Source organism: Gossypium raimondii, chromosome 8, assembly GCF_025698545.1.
Source record: "Gossypium raimondii isolate GPD5lz chromosome 8, ASM2569854v1, whole genome shotgun sequence".
Classification (NCBI taxonomy): domain Eukaryota; kingdom Viridiplantae; phylum Streptophyta; class Magnoliopsida; order Malvales; family Malvaceae; genus Gossypium; species Gossypium raimondii.
The window spans coordinates 1836830-1860901 of NC_068572.1; the positions used below are offsets into that span (position 1 = coordinate 1836830).

A 24072-nucleotide genomic window follows, 5' to 3' on the forward strand; every position below is an offset into this window, starting at 1 on the left:
TTGACTTTTCAACTTCGTATTTCATGTCAAACTTTGCCTTCAATGCTCAAAACAAAGACCTAACACTAAATGCTCCCACAATTTTCGGATTTTTAAACATCATCCATCATCCATCACACTACAATTTGGCCATCTAATGTCAATTTTCAGATCAATTTACTCTTTAAGAACAGTACAACAAAACCTTACAACTACAAAACTATATTTTTCCATGTCTTCACCATTTTTGCCACTTTCTCTTCTTTTTATGAAGCTATCATTTCTAGTACAGCTTTGTTGTTGTGAATGCTAACCTGTGTGATTATCGCGGGGGAAAATTTTTTAGCCCTTTGTGAGATGGTCTACAATAAGGCTTTGAGCCGATTACTGCTACCATTTTTGCAACCATGACTTTAACTCAGTTGATCTTAGGTTTTGGTCGTCTAGGTTTTAGCACAAGATAGAGAATACCCAAAACAATCAAGAAAGCAGGTATTGTTGTTGCGTCAAACTCTACTTGCACTTTCCTGTCTTTCGTGCAATGAATCGGATGAAGAAGGGCTATGGTTGCATTCACTTGATCAACAAACCTGCATTTAAAATTAGATTTAAGAAATCAAAGGATATTACCTACAAAATTGGACCATCCTCCAATGAAATATCAAAAAGAATTTAAATCACATTCACCTGTCATTTTCAGTACAACAGAAATATCACACCATCAAAAACTTAATTTTAAGATATAAGATATTACCACATAGTAGCGCATTGAGGAACACTGGAAAATCATTACCGAACATAATATTAAGTTGCTACCAACTATGAATTCAGTCAATTGATACAACAGTAAGTCCACATCTTCATCAACAAAACAACTGCACAATATATTTGCTACTTGAGATTTATGTGCTTCACCTCATTTCTTTCCCATTATTTACATGTTAGAAAAGATTTCCATTCATTTCCTCGGCAGGGGTTTCATTAACACCGTCTTTTACAAAAACTAGAAGTTTTTCATAAGAATTTCACGACACTACTTATTAATGTATTAGATGCTCAAAGAAAGAAATTGCATCAGTTGCTAGAAGCTCTGGCAAGATTACTGAATGCAAAACAATGATCTGAATTTATCTGCAAGACTATTTTTGAAATTTAACCAAATAACAGAAGGGCATCAAAATAAAATGAAAATTTTAGCAAAAACAGACCCTTTGGTTGCGTCCTCTAAGGTATACAGCAGTTTCATGGCATCGGTGTATCTCAATTCACCAGCAATAGTTGAAATCTACAAAAGGAGAAATGCATGTTAACCCATAAACAGTCACCACCATCATGACAATACAATGTGGCATTAATTGAATTAATCAAATAACAACATCAACGATGACAATAAGCAAATGCACTTACTCTTCTCCATAAGCTGACAACATAATTATACTTGTTCACTAGCTCACGCTCCTGAGATTGGAAGTGTTTAAAGGTTTTCTCAGCTGCTATTGGTTAAGTCTCACTTTGTAGCAACTCCATTTTTAACAAGTCGGGAATGAAAACAATCTAAAAGCAGATCTTAATTCAAAAGATGAACACAATAAACCACAGGAAGATTTTTCAGCATCAGAAGTTGACCAGGAACCCAATCAAACAGCAGAACATTTTTTCGCGGGAGCAGTCATGGCTTTAATCCCACAGCCATGGTTATACCTTAAATCCCAAGCTTTCTTTTGAAGACTCAAAAATGAAACATTAACAATAAATGTTATTTTCATAGAAAATGTTAAACTACTATAAGAGATATATCAAATATCTCAATAAAAAATTTGGACGAATCCCCCCGATACTATCCTTGTTTCAGATCTTTTAGCTGTATGCCTCCTGTGTCTTTAGCTCCTTATAGTTGACAGGTTAGACAGACACTTAGATACATACACGCACCTATACACAACCATACTTGAGTTGAAGCAACATAAATCCCAAGTCTATGGGGTTATGAAAAAGCCACAAGAAAAGGATACTTGTACGCTCCCAAAGTAGAAGGTGCATGGCTGAATTGACCAGTTTTATCGACTCTTCAAGAGTTGAGATGATGTAGCTCCGAGCAATTGTATCTGATTGAAATTTTGATATCTGCCAACCTTGAGAAGTAATGGAGAAAGGATTGCATCCCACGGACCATATCCAATCCTGTAAATTATAAGCAACAAAATATGCATAAATTATTTAGGGCGACCTGTCTCAGCCAACATGCTATATCCACCTCATTGTAAATGTCAGCCTTTTGTAAGTACATGGGACTCACATGTTGAGTCAACATGACATAATATGCATTGAACAATCAAAGTTTATGCAGAAATAGTGCATCCCAGATATTTATCAAGTATTGAAATCCACATATCTAGAACAGAATGCAATGTTAGTTTTCCTTTCAGGTGGGTTCACTAGGTTCTCAATGTATTGTCATGTAAGGAGAGCGACACTTAGGATACCCCATTGGAGCTACTATTGCAGGATCTTACTCATAGTGGGATTTCATTTAACTGAACCTGTAGCTCACATGTTATTAAATGATAGGAGAAATTGCTACACTTTCTTTTCTTTTATAAAAAGTTACCAGATGTTGATACAAATTCATGTGAACCTATATCAGATTGTAAACTGAAGACAGATACACTACTTATTTCTGAAAGTTATCAAATACCAGACTTCATCTTAGTCAAAAGCCATGTTCATACATCCTGTATCTGATCTGTTGTTTCTGAGGCATGTTTCAGAGGGATTGAAACAGAACATGTCACTAATAGCAGACAAACAAAAATAGGGCCATTAATATGCATAAATATCCTGCATCCATGCATGCATATACACATTTGTGGTCTGTGAGTTTTAGAGTAGAGAAACTAAAATAAAATAAAATTTATAAGGATGAAAATAAAAAGAAAATGACAAACAAGCATAACCGCACCAGGCCCATGCATAATGGGAAAAAGGAACAGTCAGATCATTATTCACTTTGTTTAAATTGTAAACATTTAAAAGGACTGACTGTTAAGATTGACTGCAAGCATCAGGATTACGTAATCATAAGTAAGATTTCAGTTGTATATCTAAACTATCAAACCTCAATTGCAGTTCCATGAGCATGACTGTAGACAAGCTGAAGGGGAAGCAAACCAGCCAGATGTTCAGAAACAGCAGCCAAAGCAGGCTTGATGGGTCTCCTGAATCCAGGTGAAAGAACAAAATCAGTAGAACACAAAAGGAATGCATTCTGATTGGATGATGAAACCCCTCCTTTTATTGGTTGGAAGAGAAAGGAATGCCAGAATCACAAACCTCAAATCCCACAAAAGGGATTTTCCATTACACTGCAGATGGCTTTCCCAGGATGACGACTCTGATTGGACAACAATAACCATATCAGAAAGCGCTTTGGCCTGATAATGTTTGTCCACTAATAATGGATCGGTATGAATGAACCAGAAGATTGGAACTTCAAGAGTGGAACGGCTATGAGCATGTGATCCTGAATGAAGAATTAAGGGCAATGTTAAATCCAAATGAGAAATGAAACCAACAATAGTTTAGTTAGGCTCCTACAAGCGACAAAAATGATACACAAGGCATCATGATTTTACATAATGTACACCATCAATTCCATATACTGTTCACATTAAATTGGCACACAAATTTAGGAACAAAAAGTCTGTTTTAATAGTATTGATGTTCAATGGGTTTAAATTCCAAAAACATAAAAATAATTGCTGAAATTTATTTTCAAATTAGAGAACTGAAGAATTTAAAAATGTTCAAAAAAGGAATAGTGAAAGTTGTAAGATGTTGCAAAATAGAATGTTGAAGAGTTAATTAGGAATAAGGGAGTTACAGAATTCATGCTTGTGAAATAAAGGAACAAATATTTTAAGAACCAGTGACTGATAATAAAACAGAGAAACTGATACCAGAGTTTTGAGAATACCTAGAATGACGACCATTGGAAGAAAATGAAAAAATAAAAACTATTTCAACCTTGTTTTTTTTTCCTTTCTTAGAAAAGCCAATTAGTCAGACAGAGAGAAGCTAAATTCAGATTCAAATACAAATGAAACATATCAATGTTATCAAGATAAAGAGTTCTTAATTTTGCTATAGGTAGTCATCAAAATGACAGCTCCAAAAAAAGGATTTTGTTTTCCAGCAAGCATTATGAACACGGATCTGACCTTTGAGAGATCCATGAGTATTCAGCCTCCGCAACTGATACTGGAGAATTGAAGAATCAATATAGGAACGGGTACTTTTCCTGTATGTTCCATTAACAAGCAAATATGGGACAGCTGCTGCTCGTCGCGCCACAGAAAATGCCATTGCCAAAGCAGGATCCTCTGAAAGTGCTAACCTATAATTTGCAAAACAAATTAGTACAGCCAGGAACCAAATTTACAAGCCAAAAAACTATTACGAAAGAAAGTTAAAAAAGAAAACAACAAAAAGTCTTCAATAACATTGGAATAGAAATAAATGATGCATGGAATTTCCACAGAAGCATCTCATGCAGACCTAAAGATATAGAAGAATATGGGCAGCATCACCACGTGGGTTCAGTGAAATAACTGGGGGTGAGGATTTGGTAGACTCTCTCATGGATGAGGATTTGGGATCCCAAAACTTAAGCTATAGTCACTCTCATGCAGAATGCAGGGAAGCTAATCGAGAGATCAAACTATCTCAGATTTTACTTTGTTCATTTGTTGTATCTATAAGGCTTAAGTCTGAGAATTATGTTTCTTCAAGTTAGCACTGAAGGTTATTTGGTGTATGTTTCTTGAGTTTGAGCATCAAGGGAATTTTTGCCGTTTACAATTTGCTAGAATGTCAGATAGTCTGATTTGTAGTTTTGAGTTTTCTTTATCAAAATAGTGTAAAACCCTTATAAGACTAGGAAAAGAATATTATTGTAAATGAATAAATTATTCATTTATTTATAAATTATAAATTAATATTTATTAGTTTATAAAGAACCTTATGTTTTCAATCCATATTCAAGTACTTATTATTTTGTTTTAATAAGATAATGAATGACTTATAAATGACAAAAACCAAATACAATTTAAATCACCCATAAGTGATGAAGTTATTCAAGGATCATGAATATGTCTACTCATAACCAAAATCCAGATGGCAATTATAATCAGTAATTGCAATCCAAAAAGTTCTTGCTTATCTTATCATCATCACAAAACTCCTCATTAATCCCCATTTCCGAGAATACAGAATTACTCTTAATTTAATTTAAACTTACTTCCATTCATATCTTCCATTTCCTACAAAGTTAAAAGAAACAACGGATCGTGTATAACAAAAAGACAACCATGTGTCTATCTTTCTAGGACGGGAAAAAAACAAAAGGAAAAATAAAACAAAGAATAGTTCAGAATGCGTACACATGCTGACTGAACATAACTTTCTGTGAAGGTATCAACAAAGAGGAAAGCCCATCCTGGAGTGCCCTTAGGTCCACTGGCAATCTTTTAAAATGTCTAACTTTCTGTCTCCATGAAAATAAAAGAAAATTTAGTATTTTAACGAATGATCCTTGAAAACTTTTTCCATGCATCATACCTCCTTTGTAATGAAAAACAACTGATACGATATCTTCTCATAATAATGGAAAGCACCATCAGCAACTGAAGGAGATATGATGTGTCTCACAGATCCCCACAGGGTTGCACCAAGTTGTGCAAGGAAAGTATCCCGAGCAACCGTGTAGTTTTGGAATTTCTGCACAGAAACAACTCAATTCCAAAGAACTGCAATTGTCGGATTTCAAGACAACCATATTTTGAATAGCAGTGTGGTTACTAAAGATGATCCCTACAAGTACTAAAGAAAATGTTATACTGGCATTTCTTCAAGGAAATAAACATACCTCATGAGTATCACTAAACAAATTCCAGCTCTCCATCCGTTTTAAAGCATCTACAGCCTTCATACGGTGGCTTTCATCATACTCTTCATTTTCAAATGACTGAAGCTCATCTTTCAAATCCCGCATTCTCTCATCAAGCTCTGAAATCATAAAAATTGTAAGTGGAGAAACTTACCCCATATTTTTCATTAGAAACTTGCAGAATATAAAATTGCATAGCACTTCAACTCGTACAAAAAGACAATATTAAGACTAAAAGGATATTGATTTTCTATAAAACAATTATCTTTTATGTTCACGGCCTGACAAATAAACAGGCAAACCATTAAATAAATTAAATATGTGATAAACATTTAGGCAGTTAAAATCTCAAAGAACAATGTTACCCTTCAAACTATATATTGTTCCTTTGTAACAAAAAAATAAGTGACTCAAAAGCAAAGTTCATTGCAAAAGCATGAGACACCAATAAATCTTAAATTAAACAAACTCGATAAGAATGGTCTGCTTTAACACTAACCAACTACCCTAATAACCTATGTTGTTTTGACTCTTCATGTTCCTTAAAGCGACTCTGCTGGATGCATATTAAAGACCCCAAACTGGAAGCTAAAAGAAGGTATAATCCTCCAATATAAGGGATGCATATGATAATGTCCCCAATCCAAGCAAAATACTTCATGAATCCCCTGGAAGCTTTCCCCAAAAGTGGAACCACAAAATGAAAATTAGAAATGAGATAAATAACATGAGCAGTACCATCACAAAGAGCAAGCTTGACCTTCCTTCCTTTGCAATGCTTGAAAGCAAAAAGCTCATAGATATCAATCTCCGCCAGAAGAATATCAATTGCCTGATGATCTTTCTACAATATTAAATGCATAGTCAATTAAGGCAGGAAACTGCATAAACCTAATAGAAAGAGAAGCTTCAAATGCATGGTATCATTGCTTCAATTGCCATGTATAGCTAGCATACATCACCAAATACAGCAAACTTTTCCTGAATTGCATCTTGCAAGCGATCTTCAGCTTCATCTTCGGAAATTTCTACTTGCCACAATGAGAACAGAAGTTCAGATAAGGGGTAAGGGCACAACAATAACAACAATAATAATAATGACAGAGCACTATGTGATGAAAAGCACAATATTGTAAAATCTAGTGACATTTGACACATGAGATTTAAAATATTTTACAGATCCCAATTAATTAAGCCAGTTCTCACAAAGATATCAAGCATAATAAGGGAAAAATATTCCACTAAACTTTGGTAGCCATAATAAACTAATATATCAATGTTGACAAGTGAAAACCCAATACTAAAATCACCATACTAACAAAAAAAATAGCAAACACAGATGTCAAAGAAATTACTGACAGATAACAAGCAAGCACATTAATATCACCTTCGACAGCACCTATGGTCTTTCCCACATTAGGCAAACTTAATTCTGTTCGCACACCTTCTCCACCAACAGCAGGTCCCCAGGAAAAAGGTCCAGCAGTCAAATCGATGAAAGCCCACCTGATACAGTTGTAATAATAACATATACACATATAAGAACATCCTTTGTTTGTGTTTCTCTCTGTACTGCAGTGTAAATGGGAGAGCAAAGGAGAGGGGGGGAGAGAAGGATATTTAGATGTTGGAACCTGTCCTTTCCAATCCATGTATCTGTTAGACATTCTTCATGGTAGTCGTTGAAGTCCCCGGACTTTAAGTCCTTTTGAAGAAGAAGCTTCATATCTTCGTTCTTCCCATTTAATAACTTGAGATATTTATCATACATATATTAACAAAAGGAAAATGTTAAACAAATTATGCAGATTTTTCAAAGTCTAACGCATATTGATAATGCATCAAACAGAAAAGATGTGAAAGAAAAAAACCAAGTACCTGTGAAACTTTGTTCTGAATTATTTCAGCAGTGGTCTTTCCTTGATACAACTTCTCGACATTCATCAGTGCATCTAAGCAAATATTGTGCCATTCCACCTAAAAGTTCATCAACCAAATTTAAAAATTAATAAATTAATAAAAAAATTGAAATAATTAATAAATTAATCAGTAGCTTCTTTGTGAACAACAAAATGATATGACACATATGATAATTTACTCTAAAATGAATTGAATTTTCCAGCATCCTTTTGGCACTAGCTGTAAATATTCAGCTATCGACACTGAGAAACCAGTATTACAAGTTCACAAAAAATAACTGAGATTACCAAGTTAAAGTCTAAGGAATGAAGTGCATTTTAAGGTCATAACCAGGAGAAAATATGGCCTACAATTCCTATTGTATAATTAACCAATCACAATACTGAATTGCGTAGGGCCCACAAAGATGTAATGTGGAACCATGCTATTAAGTAGTGGACCCCTACATCATTGAAGTAGAAAAAAATTCTAGATTGGACACTCCCCACACCAGATATCCACAATAATACAATAAAAAGAATCAAGGAAGAACTAGTTAAAATACTGGGATTAGTAGAGCAAGTTTATGACCAATATGCTCAGATTAACAGATCAAAACCAAAGTAATTACACAAATACATTGCATTAGGACAAGGGGCATACCGTGTCAGCTTCTTCTGTAACTGTCCATGCAAACTTTACCATTGGATGCTTTCCATACAAGGGTTTCTTAATATTATCAAGAGCTGCAATTATTCAGCAACTTAATATATTAATTCTAGAAAACAAGTAGGAAAATTTTATCAAGAATCCAAACAACTACAAAGAAAATAAGAACCAGTCAATTTCATACCCAGAACATTTCCTGGAGTATTCCCTGCCTGAAGAATTTTACTTTGCAGGTCCTTATCCTGAAAAATAAAAGTTTAAGTAAAGCAGGAATCCAAGTATGAATGTACCAGGGAAGACAATAATGAGGTAAGAAGTACTCTGCTACAAATTTACCAGGCAAGAAAAAAGAGTTAACAAGTACAGCAAGATAATAAATTACATTTTAAAATAAAACTCAAAGCTGATAACTAATAAACAAAGAGAATGGAACTGGAACATATATAGAAACAAAGAAACCCGTAAGTACCTTTTTGAGTAAAGTTATTTCCGACTCGGATAAACCTCTCCTGCCAATTCATTTTTTTTAAAGTAAGACTTCAACAAAGAAACTGAAAACAAATAAAAAGCTGAATAGTTGATAAAATATATAAATCAGTTGAGGTATAAATTAGCCTAAAAGACATGCATCTCTCGTGCAGCGTAGCCAATGAGTAAGTAAAGTTTACAAAATAGTAATTTCTACATCATAACTTCCACAAAATGAATTTTAGGCAAAACCAGCTTCAAATAATTTATGCATAAATCAAATGATTGCTTTGAGAAACCGGTCCATCCTTCACAACTAAAATTGGTTTTCCCGGTCACCAATAGTTCTATGTTAAACAGATGCTTCTGTCCTAGTCAAAAATCTAAATTTAAATAATACTTTCTACTCTGTTCTTATACAGTCTACTGCAACATCCAAAAAATAAACTACAAGGTAGAGCAACACTAGTTTATGTTGGAACCATGAAATGTTAAAAGCAATAGCTGGAACTAAAGGCAGAAGTTGGGAGGGCTAGTTCATACAGATGGTTTTACAACTATGGTTTTGCTTGACCTAAAAACATAAAGAAAAAATAAAAAAGAGAAATTTCCTCTTAAAATACGCACCGGTAGCCATATTTAGCTATCCTAGAATCACGACGAGGATTCAAAATGAAGATGTTATATGCATCTTCAAGTTGAAGGTATTCAACAAGGCTAGTAAAAAGAACATCCATCATGTCTGCATCTACTTGCCAGAGAGAATCAGTGTCATTCCTGTCAAGAATTAGTCATATTATTACTGAATAAAGCTAAAGACATGAGATTCAAAAAAAAAAAAAAAAGTAGAAATTGATGAGACATTTAACAGTGTAATAAAATAATCCACAGAAGGAGACTGAAAAGGTCGAACATTTAATTATAGAAAGTTCCCATCAGAATATTCAATCATTGAATGTTTTCCTCCTCTCAAGATTTGAATTATCTTTAAAAGCATGCTAATACAGAAAGGGATCCTAAAGCCGCACAGTGTAGAAACAATACTAGAATTGGTCCAAATGGTGTAACAGAAGAATTGACTTGCATCGGTAGATCCTCCTATAATTTTTTTTAAAAAGTAACCTTCTATAAGTTTATAAATGTATTGGGAAAGCAATAATCTATAATTTTATTTTCTCCATCTAAAAAAAAAATCAAACAAAACAGAATTTGGGTCATGACTTGTTTCACCTGTCACCAGAAACATCATCTTTGCGGGCTAAAACATTGATAGCACGCTCAAAGACAGTAGTCACCTTTTCACCCATTTGAATGGCATGGACAGAGAAGCTGCATGGAAATTCCATTACAATTATATAAAAATTTTAGTTTGAGAGCTTCTAGGAAACAAATCATGATATGTAAATAAATCAGCAACAAATTAATATTAAAAAGGACACAAATTATTACTTGTAATTTACATGGCTGATGACAGGAAAATGGTGATGTTGCTTTTTATCTATGATAACTCTTTCAACTGCAGTGATAAGTTCTCCAATTTGTGGAATTCGCGTATGTGCAAAGACATGATCTATTTTGGTGAACCATCGCTCAAGTTCTTCTGGACGAAGTGTGAACTCTATTTACATACAAAACACAAAAGTGATCAAGGAAATGAACCATCAGAATTCAAGTATTAATAAAGTGAAAATGAAAAAAGAGTAGTGAGTAAAGAAATAAAAGGAAAATTAAAAGTTTGGGATACCTTGGTTCCCCTTTCCATCAAAACCCATGAAAATGAAATTGACAGGAACTGGAAGGTACATAGAATCTACTTCCATAAGGTTTAAGTAATTTGCAATGTTACCTGAAAGTATGAGAGAGACAGATAATGAACTAAAATGCAATTCCCGAAATCGAAATGTTAGAGCAAATTCATAACCAAATTAATCCACAAATTTGTCTAATTACCTGCCTTGGTGTAATTATAAACACCCGTTTTAGAAGGGCTGCTTGCTTCGAAATCATCGAAATCTGTTAATAATAAAAAAGGATGAGAAAATTTTAAGCAAACAAACAAACAAAAACCTAGAAAAGAAATTTCGAAAGTAATTTCAAGGAGAAAGAAATTGGTACCTCCACGTATAACAGCCTCACTCCAAAACTTACTCTTTTCTTTAAGATTGAACAAAGAAAAAACCGAAGAAGACTTGGCACTCCTACGACTTTCGACAGTGCCGATTGATACTAACTGATTCAATTTCCATTGCCCAAATCAATACACGGATAAAAGTAATAAAATCAATACACAAATCAAATCCTTCTGAAAATTACCAGTAGGATCATAGATACAAGGAGCAGAGATCTAATTCCAGCCATCTCCATTTCCCGGAGGATCTCACTCTCAGTACACGCCGCAGGCCACCCTCTGATTTCGTTTTTTTTTTTTTTTTCCTTTTCCTTTAACGAGTTGACAAAAGCGAAGAATTACATGTCGAATGTAGAGATGGCAATTTGATTCGGGTTCGGATCCATTTTCGGGTTTGATTCTTTTAGATGGGAATAAATAGTTGGTAAAAACATCTTTCAGATCCCTCTAAATTTTAACATTAAGCAAAATGGTCTCTCTCAAAAAAATTTGTGCAATATAATCCCTATCAAATTTGAAAGTGAACAATTATGGACAATTAATCAATGCGTTAATGTTTTATATCAATTGTACATAATTTTAACTGGTATAATAACAAAATTAGCCTCAATGTTTATATATTCTATGTAAATGATGACAAAATATGTCCAAACTAATATACCAATTAATTGTGGATCAAACCGATCCGAATGACGAGTCCAATGTAGTTCATACATCACTAGTTAGACAATTTCAATGGGATTAAAAATAGGGTAAATTGAATTAGAAATCCTCAAATTATATCCAGATTTTAAATCAACTTTCAAACTTTAAAACGTTATAATTGAGTCTTAGAAATATTAATAGGGTATTAATTTAATCATTCTACCTACCTAGTAAATTAGCTTGGGCGCTAACTCTCAGATAAAATCTAACCTGGAGGATATTTAAAACATATAGTTAAATTACAAATACAAGTGTATTTGTTGTTTAAATAATTTAGATATGACGTGTTAAAAAAATCCTCTGAATTTTATTAATTTTTTAATACATAAAGTTGTTTATGTAATAAATATATATTTTAAATATGTGTGACGCGTATTCAAAATGCATTTAAACCGAAACTAATGACTAAAATGAGCAAATAATAGAAGAACATGTTTAATACGCTATTAATAATTTAAAGACTCAATTATAATATTTTAAAGTTTAAAAGTTAATTTAAAATCTGGATAGAACTTGAGGACTTCTAATTCAATTTACCATAATTTTAATCCCACTGAAATCATTTAAAGGCCACTTGGATTGGTGTAAAAATAGCGATGATAGTTAGAATAGGTTTGTGTTCCCTTTTTTATTCCGTCTATGTCGCAGGGTTAAAACCAAAATATATTTGTTGCTTTCCCGATGTTTTCTTACGTTATCGATAAAACATTCTTGTAAAAGTATTTAATAATGTTTTCAATGATGTTAGCAGATCGTATTTGAATCGTTCCTTTTCTATTCATATCAGCATTTCGTATAGAGATTATTGTGTCAGCAATAGTGTCAGCATGAGACAAAAAAAAAACTCGCAACTCTAAAAGTAAAACACCTATCCAAATAAGCCTTAATTGAGTTTGATCTCGAATCAATTGGTATATTGATTCAAAACAAAAGGATTGAAATGACCTGCTTTTGTGAAAAAAATTATTTGAAATTTGGAAAAATTTTAAAAATAATTATTGTTGAATAGGTTTGTAAATTTTTTAATATTTTTTAAATAACTTATTAATTTTAAAATATTTTATTTAATTAAGATTCGGTTTTTAAAACAATGCTAACATTAAACTGAGCCAAATATATTAGTGGGTGTTGGGTTTTGCTGTTCCTTGCTCTAAACTTCAAAAACTGTAAAACCCTTCCAAAACCCTTGCTCACCCTCTCATTTCTACATTCGCCGCCGATGAAGTTTCCGAACCACGTTATACACAGGCGCCACCGCGGCAGCAGGACCTTCATGGACGGTGCCGCCGCCACCACTGCCGTCAAATTCGTCAGAGACCGCGGCCTAGACCATGCAGTGGAGCGAGAGAAGAACCTTCGTCCACTCCTAAACGTTAAGAACCTCATCAAATCGGAGCCATCAAAGTCCCTTCCCATCTCCATAATCTCTCAGAACAAAGACTCACTCAAAATCCCTTCTCGACCCATCGAATTCATCCGCAAATACCCATCGGTCTTCCACGAATTCCTCCCCGGCGGAATCGGAATCCACCCCCATATCAAGTTGACTCAAGAAGTACTCGATATCGATGCCGATGAGCATTTGGTTTACGAGAGTGATTCTTACAGGCAATTAGTAGCTAATAGGCTTTTGAAACTGTTGATGATATCGAGAATGAACAAAATCCCCATCAACATCCTCGATAAACTGAAATGGGATCTAGGTCTTCCTCAAAATTACTTGAAAACCCTCGTCCCGGATTTCCCTGACTGCTTTCGGGTCGTCGGGTCCAATGAATCGGGTCAATTGGAATTGGTTTGTTGGAGTGATGAATTGGCTGTTTCGATTCTTGAAAAGAAGGCTATGGAAGGAGGGTCTGGGTATTCCAAAGGGATGCCTTTAGCATTTCCAGTGAAGTTTTCAAAGGGATTTGAGATGGATAAGAAGGTGAAAAAATGGTGGGATGATTGGCAGAAATTGCCTTACGTTTCACCATACGAGAATGCTCTTCATCTTTCACCAAAAACTGATGAATCTGATAAATGGGCAGCTGCTGTTTTGCATGAAATTTTGAATCTTTTCGTAGCTAAAAAGGCAGAGAGGGATGATGTGTTGTGTATTGGGGAATATTTGGGGATAAGGTCAAGGTTCAAGAGAGTTTTGCTTCACCATCCACACATTTTTTACTTGTCCAGTAAGATTGGAACTTATACTGTTGTTTTGAAGGAGGCTTATAAAAGGGGTTTGCTGATTGAGAATAATCCATTGATGAACGTTAGGAATCGGTATCTTCATCTTATGCACACTGTTAAAGAACATGGTAAAGACATTTCTATGTCTCCAGGAACCAATCAAGAAAAGAAAGCAGCGAGTAATGCATCCAAAAAGGAAGCTGGTGATGATGATAGTGAAGAGGAGAATAATGGACTTTCAGTTTCTTTTTCTGGTTCAGAAACTGAGAATGGTGATAGTGATGAGGAAGAGGATCAATTCAAAGGCGGCCGGCGTGGTTCTCGTGAAGCTGTTGCACTTAGTAGAAGAACAACAACAACAAGTAAGAGGAAGAATGGGGACTTGAAAACTCATTTGGGTGATGGTGAAGGTGAAAGGGCAATGGGAAGATGGCATAGTAGGACTAAACCCAAAGTTCCACAACCACTAAATGCTTCTACTAATGTCCATAGGAGATCTCAACAGAGATCTTCAAGTTGACATCAGAGAAGCAGTAGATAATTTGCCAAAATAACTTTTGGGCCTAGTTTGCCACTTGCTCTGATTCTTTTGATATGAATTTTGACAAGAAAAAGTGGGGCAAAATGACCAGTTTGAGCCACAAATGAAGGCCTTTTGATGGAATTCAAATGAGTAGGCTGAGAATTTGTTGAGTTTATCTTTGTATTATCAAATTTACTAGAAGCATATTGTCTGAAACTCAATCAATTTTATAATATTATGTTGCCTTTTAAGTCCTTATCCTCATTTTAAGTACTCCATGCATGTTTCTTTTTATGTAATTCTAACAGGCACAATTACAAGTAAACAAGGTGTTTTAATCCACTTCTTCTCCATTTTGATTTGAGGTGAAAGTAAATGTAGACTTTCAAAAGTCAAAAATCAACCATGGTGCAGTTGTCTTCAACATTTGTTATGATGTCAAATTTGGTTAGTCTGTTAATGTGGTTTTAAGTATAACAATTTTATACAGGTTAAATGATAGCAGAGAAGTAAATGTATTCATCCTTCTCCGGCGATGGTGGTTAACGGGGGAGGTGAGGAGGTTGTCTTGGATGCTAATGGGGGAGTTAATGACCGAGGCTTTGAAAATAGTTTTGGTTTTACATACCAAGAGCCGGGGATGGTGATGACAATGGCAGATGGCTAGGGCTTGGCCCTATCTACCTGCAACGGGTTGCATTAGGCTTGCCGGGATGGTGGTTTATCGGTTTTCTGCTGGGATTGAGCACATAGCATCAGCCTCTAGGTTAGCAATTTATACTTGTTCAGTTGACATGCGATGCCTTTCGGTTGAAAGTTGATCAACTAATTAAGATACACACGATCTTGCTCCAATGGTCAAAATGTTACATGGTTCTCAACGTGCCAGACATGTTAATATCGGAGAAGCTCAAAAAGATGAACTTGATCGCTAGACTTTACAGGTTGTGCTATGCTCCAAGCCACCAGGCCAATGGCTCCAAGAGGCAGAGTTGGCTTTGTAACTTGACTCCATCATAAAGATGAAAGCTATGAGGGTCAACAATTAGATGAACAAAAGTAGAGGGAATACATATTTGTCAACATTTCTTGCCCAATTATTACGGTCTATGCTTTAGTCAAATTAAAATATTGATTATATTAATTATTGTAGTCAAAGTCATCATAGTAAGCCTTTTTCTCCCTTTGTTTCTTGAATTCAAACTATAATTAGTTGTTTTTCAGAAGATTTTCGTCATCTTGATTGAACCTTTTGTGTTTGAAAAGATTAAAGTTGAATTTTTCGAAACAACTTGCACCTTTAAGCAAACCCTTCTAGTTTAGTAGTTTAGTGTTCACGTTTATGAAAAAAGTGGTCAAATTAGTGTAAGTTGATTGATTTCCAGGCACCCCAATCCTTCATCATAACCTTTGTTTTATTGCGTTTTCTCGTCTATCTTGCTGGTCTGAAATATGGCCGCCTTTTCCATCTTTGTCTTCTTGTCCGGGTTGTTTGTTACCTCCTCAGGTGGTCTCTACAGTCACTCCATCCGCCCCAACTTCACTGCTTCATTCATCACCTTGGTTGACAACAGTGGTGCCTTCTTGCTATCTCCCAACGCTACCTTCCGAGCTGCCATTTCAAATTACCCAGACCAACAGCTACCTCAGTTCTATTTCTCAATCATCCACTCGTCTACCAACACCATCATATGGACAGCTAACAGAGGCAGACCTGTTTCAGATTCTGCCAAAGTTTTGCTAACTCCCAATGGACTCGTCATCACCAATAACTTCGATCAGATCGTGTGGTCAACGCCGAGCCTTGACTCTCCTGTTGCATTCCTTCAACTTGATGACTCGGGAAATCTCATTCTGCTTGATCAACAAAACATTTCGTTATGGGAAAGTTTCAACTACCCTACTGACACTCTCGTAAGGGGCCAAAGATTGCCTGTTGGTATAGACTTCTTTGCTGGTGAATACCAGCTTTTGCTCACCGGTTCTGATGCTTTTTTGCAGTGGAATGGGATGACGTATTGGCAGTTGTCAATGGATAACCAAGCTTTCAAGGAGTCGAATGTGCTGATGTCTTTCATGGCGGTTAATGGCAGCGGTTTATATTGGGTCGGAGATGATGGTTCAACCATAGTCTTTAAGGTGCCATTGGCTCCTATTGATGCTGCAGGATTGGAGTTTATATATGCAAAGTTGGGGTCCAATGGGAAGTTCACCATTAGCAGCTTTGATGGGAACAATTTGATCCCGAACTTACAAATTCCAGTTGAAAATTGTAGAACTCCATCTATTTGTGAGAAAATCGGTTTCTGCAACGGTGACAAAAGGCCCGAAACCTGTTTATGCCCATCAGCTTTCCACAATGGAATCGATGGTTGTGTGCCAATTAATCCTTTGCTCACTTTGCCTAAAGCTTGCAATACCAGTAATTCTTATGGTAATGAAACCAATAATCAGGTTTCCTATATGGAAATAGGGGATGCCATAGACTATTTCTCGACGAATTTCATAGAGCCACTAAGTCAACGAATCAGTTTATTGAACTGTCAACTGCTATGCTCTCGGAACTGTTCTTGCTTAGGGGTTCTCTATGGAAATTCTTCCGGTTCTTGTTATCCGATTTGGAACAATGTCGGATCCATCTTTTCAAGCACCTTTGGTCTTGGCCAAGACTTTTCAGGCTACGTAAAGGCCATGACTCTATCTTCTAATATAAACCTGAGCTCTAAGACCGATACTGATAATAAATTCTCAGTACTGGGTTCGGTCCTAATACCTTCATTAGGGACTCTTGTACTGGTTGTCCTTGTTATAGGATTCTCATGGTGGAAAACAAGAAAATGGCATTCCAGAGCTGCAGTAGTAAGATTAGGCTCGAAAGCCTCATTTTCAATGGAGATCGATTTACTATCTATTGCAGGTTTACCGGTTAAGTTCGAGTACGAGGAGCTTGCAACTGCAACAGACAACTTCACAACACAAATCGGTAGCGGTGGATTTGGAACTGTTTACAGAGGTGTTTTGCCAGATGAATCAGTTGTGGCAGTGAAAAGGATCACCAATTTGGGAGTTGAAGGAAAGAAGGATTTTTGCACTGAGATAGCAATCATAGGAAACATTCACCATATCAATCTTGTTAAACTGAAAGGATTTTGCTTGCAAGGCAAGCAACGGTTTCTGGTATTAGAATACATGAACAAGGGATCATTGGACCATGTTATCTTCAATAATGAATCGGTTCTCGAATGGAAAGAAAGATTCAAGATTGCAGTCGGAACCGCAAGGGGACTTGCTTATTTGCACAGTGGGTGCCAACACAAGATAATCCATTGTGATGTGAAACCAGAAAACATTCTGCTACACGAAGAAAATTTACACCAAAATTTACAAGTGAAGATATCAGATTTTGGGATTTCGAAGCTTCTAACACCTGAACAGTCGAACCTTCTTACGACATTGAGGGGAACTCGAGGATATCTAGCTCCCGAATGGCTAACAAGCTCGGGTATATCAGAAAAGAGCGACGTTTTCAGTTATGGGATGGTTTTACTTGAAATTGTGAGAGGAAGAAGGAATTTCTCCATACAACCTTGTGCGCCATTATCGGGTACGGAGCTCAAGAGACTGTATTTCCCATTACTGGCATTAGAAATGCATGAGCAGAAGAGATATATGGAGCTTGTGGATCCAAAATTGAACGGAAGGGCTGAGAGTGATGAGGTTGAGAGACTTGTACAAGTGGCCTTATGCTGCGTGCAGATGCAACCATGGCAGAGGCCGACTATGTCAAATGTGGTCGGCATGTTGGAAGGGAGTCTGCCAGTTGAGCAGCCGAGAATTGAATCATTGAACTTTTTGCGAATCTACGGCGGAAGATATGCTTCAGTATTGACCACTTCCACCGATGGATGCAATGAGCAAAATGAGTTCATTATGGACTATCATCAGTCATCAAATGACTGCTAGTTCATGTGCCTAATGGTTCGTTGGACTATACTTTTTTCATTATAATCATTTATCATTACATAAATATGTTATATACTTGAATCTATATTAAAAACTTATCAATCAATCATCTAGGTTACATGTGTACAACAAAATTCAAAATGACCGAAAAAGCAGTAAAATACCATAGAAGCCCCTATACTAGGAGTCAGATTGCATTTTAATTCTTCTAGTCAAAAAATTGATAAATTAGTCCCTGTACATTAAACTAAAGAGTAAATTGGTACTTTCTATTAAAAATTTCATCCATTCGTACTATTAAAAATTGACATATTGACATAGTTGACAAAATAGCCCAATATGCCACGTGTACCTTATGTTGACAAACAGAAATCAATTTTTAATAGCAGAAATGGATGAATTTTTTAATAAAATGACTAGTTTGCACTTTAATCTAACATACAAGAACTAATTTACCCTTTTTTAAGTAGGGGGCAAAATGTAATTTGACTCCTAATACAAAGATCTCCATGGCACTTTTACCCTGAAAAAACCTATGATCTTGACTCAAAAACCCTAACAAACAAATCCCAACAATACGAACCCAAAATGATTCTAGTCAGAAACAATCCAAACTTAAAATGATCTAAACCTGAAAATTTAAAACCCAAAATGACCAGACCTAGATTGACTCAAGCCCGATTTTCAGGTCTAATGGAAACCATAACCATAGAGCAATAAAACACACAAAAAACTGATAGGAATTCGAATGTAACAAAAATCCAACAGACCAACATACACTTGACCTTTATATGTTTTCACCAATTCAATGCTTTCCGTGTATGTTCAGAAGGTATTAAAAATGGTCCTAAAAAAACCAAGAAATTATCCACTTAATCTTCAACACAAATTTTTCTTTTTTTTTGTTTTTGTTTTTTGGGTTGTATTATACAATAGCTTAAAACTTTGAACCACAATATAAACCATTTCCATTCTTCATTGCTTTCTTTTTTCTGCCTTGTTTTTTTTCCAGAACACCCACTCAACCAAGAAGAATAAATTAAAACAGGGATGAACTATTCTCTCCTATGATAAACGAGGGTGATGGGAACGATACCAGATGAAATTATCTCCGTCACTTGCTCTCATCCATGGGGTCATTACGGTTACAGGATTGAGGTCTTACATCTTTTTCATCTTGTGTTTCTCCGGAAGTTTTGGAAACAGAATCTTCAAGTGCCTCAAGGAAAGATAAAACGGTGAACTTATCTGCAAAAAAAGGAATGGTTAAATAAATTAACCATGAAGAATCATCGCAATGTCCGATACTAAAATTTACTTGGAACTGCAGACTACTCACATTTACTTGGATCAATACCGAACTGAGACAAATCTATCTGTCCGGTTCGAAGTACCTATAACAGAGAGAAAGCAACCTCATGAAATTGAACAGTGCATTGAGAATTTACAAACAAATAATAGTGTGGGTTCTAATTCCTCACGTAGGTAAATGAATCTACTTGTTGACGGAAAGGAGGACTCTGCAGCAACTCTAACAAATCCTCAGGTGTCCATTGACCCTGAAACACCAATAACTTCATATTCGGAGAACATAAAATATAGAAAGAAAACCGAAACAATGCAACAATTATATACCTCTGGTAAATATGAAGCTAATCGCTCTTCCAATGACAATGTCTCAATTAATGGCATTATCAAATCTGGCTTCAAAATATCATCCAACCCCAAGCCTAGTAAGATAAAAAAAGGGAAGGAGGTGGAGTCGTGTCAAAGAAAAACCAACAGAAAATGTGAAATTTCACATCAAACTACTTCCTAACGGTATGGTATCAATTGAGAATACCAAAAGTGGACAGCTCTTGAGAAATAATAGACTCGTCAAATTTCTTTGACTACAAACACAAAGGTTGACACATATGGCTTAACTCTGAGAGAAGCATCAAGCAGAATTGATATTTCAAGGACTGCATATCAGACTACTCTCACTCTTAAAAATATGTTACATTAGCAGGTTAAAGTATTGGATCAAAAGCAAAATCACTAGCTTTAAACTGATAATATCACAACTACAATTTTATTATTACTTCTACAAATATATTGGAAAAAAATACTTCACACGTGAAAATATAAAAAAGAAAGAAAAATTCCCTAGAAACTTAACAGGTTCAATTCCAATATTACCAGATGCTCTTAAATATAAAAAAAAAAAAAAAAAATCACCTCCATCTGGCTCACCAGCTACCTCTGCAACAGACACAACCACAAAACAACGGTGTTAGAGCTCAAAATGATCTAATAACATAATAGTAACAAGCATTCTGCAATTAATGAACTACATACCTGCTGGACCAATACTGCTCAGTATTCTTTGCAAGTCTTCCAATTTAACTGGCCCTGATGAAGAGGTTACATCACTAATCGCTTCAGCACCTAAGTTTGTAAGAGTCAAGTTTCCAGCTCTGAAAAGTTTGGATAAATAAAAACATAAGAATTTTGAACAAGTGCCTAATATCTTGAAAAAGAATAGAACTCAAATTTCTAATTTTCTTTCGGTCTAAGCCAACCAAGGTCTATGAATAGAGGAACTGACAGGTACTTCAATAAAAACAACACTCATATATTCAATCTTAAAATTGATTCTAAATCTCAGTTCTCTTCCTAAAATTTTTACAAACAATAAAATTTAATTTCTAGAACTAATCGACCACAAACCATGTAAGTGCATTCATCAACATGCCTAATATTGTTTTATTAATACTAATTTTAATTATAAAGTTTCACAACATTGACATGTCTGACACAAGGAATAGGATAGGCTGGACCACAAGACATCTGAAAATAAAGTAGACAACATTTAGTTTTTCAATTTTGAGTTTGCAAATACCATTTATAGTAATCTTTCTACATGAATGAGGGGTATCCTTATAACAATGGCTTTACCTTGATGAAATATCATCTTCAACCATGTCTTCAGACGCTTGCAAAGGCTCAGAAGCATCAGTCTCATCTACACCAAGTTCTGTTGAATATTACAATAATAAAATAAAGTCAATTTCTGGATAACTCCCCCTATTCCACCCACATTGAGCAAATAGTCATTCTTCAAATATAAAATTGGTTAATGTATGAAGGCCTAGTCCACTAACAGAGCGGTTTTGATACATGAGGAGTTACACTGAAATATTAAGACAAAGGAAGAGAGAGAAGAGGAGGGGAGGGGAGGAGGGGAGGGGAAGGGAAGGGAGGTAGAAAGCTAGATATGGTATCTATGCATGCAGGGGTTTCCAATTTTAGATACTGAAATATATTGCAAAAGATAAAGTTAAAGAGTGAAGGATGACAATTAAGGGAAACAAGAGAGAAAGAGAGAGTGTGAGACTATGATCAAGATAGCCATGTTTGATGATGTGATTGCTTACATCAGAGTAGCAGGAACCAACACACACACAGAGACTGGCTAAGAAAGCCATGACTGATATGATTTTATCAACATAAAGTATGATGAGGATGTTTCAACAATAATAATAGAAAAAAGGGAACCATAAAAGCAAAAATATAGGACCAAGTAAACCAAAATTGGAAGAGCAGATAACTCATATGGGAAATTAAAAGCAGGATAAATGCATGAATATACAATCTATTAAAGTTAAAAGGAATCCATAAAACAAAATTAAAAACAAAAAAAAAAAAAAGAGAGAGAGAGAGAATATGTCTTATTATAAACATACCAAAGCAATCCATGCAGAAGGATAACCTTAATGACTAGAATGCATATTTAAACCCTAAACCAGAAAATGTGATCCATTTATACCTAATGGTTGATTGATGAAATTATTGACCGCGCAACATAATTGTGAGTCATCTTCAGCTTTCGGCTCCTGAGCGAATAAGAATGAAAACAACTTAGCAATAAATAGCAGAGACTTAGCTACACAGGAAGCAATTAACAAACCTAACCTGCATCCAGAAAAAGAACTTCCGGTCGTCGGTATTGAACTTTAATATGTAAACCCTGCCTGATGCTTGATTAACCTATGTTAACCAAGCACAATAATATTCAAGATCACTTAAAAAAGCTAATGTAATCCAATTTGATAATCAACTTATTTTAAAAGATTTAAATAGTTCAAAAGACAATTAAATACCTTCTCAAAAACAGCCTCATCGGGAAAAATAATCTGATCCTATAATATGTCATGTCAAGGAAAAGGGAAAGGGAAAGAAAAAAGAGTACTCACAACATGTTATATTAACATTTTTATGAATCAAGCAATAATAACAGGGTAAAGTAGGCATAGAAGGTTAATCACAGGTCTGAATATTAACAATGAAACTAAGCTATTAAAGGACAAGAATTAAAAATCAATTCTTAACCATATCAGTTAACCAGATGGAAACATATATATAAAATAAAACAATGTGACCTATCAGACAACATTGCCACTGACTTCTAAATAGCAAAGATGGACAACATAGCAAACTATTCCAGATATTAACAAGATGAGAAGATAGAACTAATGTGACCAATAGTTAACATGAAAAGTATACACATACAATGTGTTAACAAGCATACATGCTGAACTTATATTAAACTCTAAAAGACCCCCTACTTACATTTTAGAATGAAATGCATGCATATACACAGACACGTACATGCAAAATTGATTCCTAGGCTACCAAATCAGAAGCAGCATAAAACAAAAGTCAAAACCGAAAGACTGCTGCGATAAAACCTGCAAGCCTCATACATACAGAATAAAATATTTTAAGTAAAACAACAAAAGCAAACTATAGGAAGCGGGATACATCTTCTATAGCATTTTGAGTCCGATCAAGCCACTGAAAATGAACCAGTCCCTCCTCACCCTGGAACAGAAAAGTGGTAAGCTCACAACAGTTACAGATAAAAATTATCTGAAACAGATAACAATTCCATTATCTAAACACATAATGTATAAAACTAATATAATCCAAAAGATAAAAATAATAAGTATAACCGAAAGTTCTTTAATTGATAATACCCTAGCTATGCGAATGAGCCCTTTACGTGTATCAGGGACAACCCTTTTTCCTTCCAACATCATTTTACCAGCACGAAACTCCAGCAAAGTTTCCTGCCAATACATAAATGCCGAGTTGAGTTCAAACACGATAACCTAAGACATCAATTCATTTCGGAAAATTTTTCGAAAACTCTAAATTTGATTTTAAAGTATTTAGCTGAGACAGTACCTGCATTGCTGGAAAAGCTTCACCGAAAGACGAACCCATCAGCTCCACTTCTTTCAATAGCTAAAAAAGAAACCAAATTCAAAAGAACCCGAACCCCAAAACAAAACAATAAATTGATTTCAAGACACAAGACAACGAATAAAAGCAAATAATTAACGGAATTTGTTCGACAAAACCCTAAATCAGAAGTAAAAAAAATTGAACAGTATAAAAATTTTCCTTAATCGGTGAAGATTTAAAGGCAAACCACAAATGTATTACCTGCTTTTTATATATATAGCTTTATTTTTCGCAGAAATTTGATCAAATTTTCTCTTGCATGTAAAGATTGGAAAGCTCAGATTCTGTATATCAAAAGCGGCCGAGTTTTGGCATTGCAAATTCAGGCAT

At 35.1% G+C, this 24072-nt stretch overlaps 4 protein-coding genes across 6 annotated transcripts; 2 read left to right on the forward strand and 2 right to left on the reverse strand.

The window, feature by feature from the left end:
* On the reverse strand, positions 1–11440 carry LOC105790158 (uncharacterized). Of its 2 annotated transcripts, XM_012617598.2 has the most exons (25): positions 11273–11440; positions 11075–11189; positions 10910–10972; positions 10704–10805; positions 10409–10577; positions 10190–10288; positions 9587–9736; positions 8961–9000; positions 8676–8733; positions 8486–8568; positions 7802–7900; positions 7558–7673; positions 7311–7429; positions 6881–6951; positions 6662–6767; positions 5903–6042; positions 5596–5754; positions 5418–5521; positions 4197–4372; positions 3310–3499; positions 3095–3194; positions 1992–2160; positions 1387–1469; positions 1188–1264; positions 1–569 (listed from the first exon to the last, which is right to left on the reverse strand). In XM_012617598.2, the coding sequence occupies exons 1-25, from the start codon at positions 11321–11323 to the stop codon at positions 398–400; spliced, it is 2811 nt and encodes a 936-aa protein (XP_012473052.1). In that variant the 5' UTR covers positions 11324–11440; the 3' UTR covers positions 1–397. The 2 variants fall into 2 exon arrangements, with proteins under 2 accessions (XP_012473052.1, XP_052490625.1); XM_052634665.1 differs by lacking the exon at positions 11273–11440 and having other exon boundaries at positions 10914–10972; positions 11075–11135.
* Positions 11441–12924: 1484 nt separating this feature from the next.
* Positions 12925–14738, forward strand: LOC105790160 (protein WHAT'S THIS FACTOR 9, mitochondrial). The gene has a single exon (XM_012617600.2). The coding sequence runs from the start codon at positions 13012–13014 to the stop codon at positions 14482–14484; it is 1473 nt and encodes a 490-aa protein (XP_012473054.1). The 5' UTR covers positions 12925–13011; the 3' UTR covers positions 14485–14738.
* A 107-nt stretch (positions 14739–14845) lies between these two features.
* LOC105790161 (G-type lectin S-receptor-like serine/threonine-protein kinase At5g35370) lies at positions 14846–18552 on the forward strand. 2 transcript variants are annotated; one of them, XM_012617602.2, is made up of 2 exons: positions 14846–16401; positions 16489–18552. In XM_012617602.2, exons 1-2 carry the CDS (start codon positions 15940–15942, stop codon positions 18448–18450), a joined length of 2424 nt encoding a protein of 807 aa, XP_012473056.1. In that variant the 5' UTR covers positions 14846–15939; the 3' UTR covers positions 18451–18552. The 2 variants fall into 2 exon arrangements, with proteins under 2 accessions (XP_012473056.1, XP_012473055.1); XM_012617601.2 differs by having other exon boundaries at positions 14846–18552.
* Positions 18553–19167: 615 nt separating this feature from the next.
* Positions 19168–24072, reverse strand: LOC105790162 (26S proteasome regulatory subunit RPN13). Its single transcript, XM_012617604.2, has 14 exons — positions 23944–24072; positions 23683–23742; positions 23472–23564; positions 23257–23316; positions 22596–22634; positions 22408–22482; positions 22262–22328; positions 21391–21469; positions 20791–20909; positions 20671–20694; positions 20086–20180; positions 19932–20009; positions 19790–19844; positions 19168–19698 (listed from the first exon to the last, which is right to left on the reverse strand). The coding sequence occupies exons 2-14, from the start codon at positions 23719–23721 to the stop codon at positions 19565–19567; spliced, it is 957 nt and encodes a 318-aa protein (XP_012473058.1). The 5' UTR covers positions 23722–23742; positions 23944–24072; the 3' UTR covers positions 19168–19564.

Excerpts from the sequence above, each read along its gene's own strand:
- LOC105790160 (XM_012617600.2), top strand. The coding sequence starts at position 13,012 with ATGAAGTTTCCGAACCACGTTATACACAGGCGCCACCGCGGCAGCAGG.
- LOC105790158 (XM_012617598.2), bottom strand. The coding sequence starts at position 11,323 with ATGGAGATGGCTGGAATTAGATCTCTGCTCCTTGTATCTATGATCCTA. Across the intron at positions 11,190-11,272 it reads TTGTATCTATGATCCTACTG|TTAGTATCAATCGGCACTGT; the intron begins GTAATTTTCAGA and ends AAATTGAATCAG. Across the intron at positions 10,289-10,408 it reads ATCAGCCATGTAAATTACAA|CTTCTCTGTCCATGCCATTC; the intron begins GTAATAATTTGT and ends ATTTCCATGCAG.
- LOC105790162 (XM_012617604.2), bottom strand. The coding sequence starts at position 23,721 with ATGGGTTCGTCTTTCGGTGAAGCTTTTCCAGCAATGCAG. Across the intron at positions 20,181-20,670 it reads AGCTGGTGAGCCAGATGGAG|GCTTGGGGTTGGATGATATT; the intron begins GTGATTTTTTTT and ends TTATCTTACTAG. Across the intron at positions 19,699-19,789 it reads CGGTATTGATCCAAGTAAAT|ATAAGTTCACCGTTTTATCT; the intron begins GTGAGTAGTCTG and ends CTTTTTTTGCAG.
- LOC105790161 (XM_012617601.2), top strand. The coding sequence starts at position 15,940 with ATGGCCGCCTTTTCCATCTTTGTCTTCTTGTCCGGGTTGTTTGTTACC.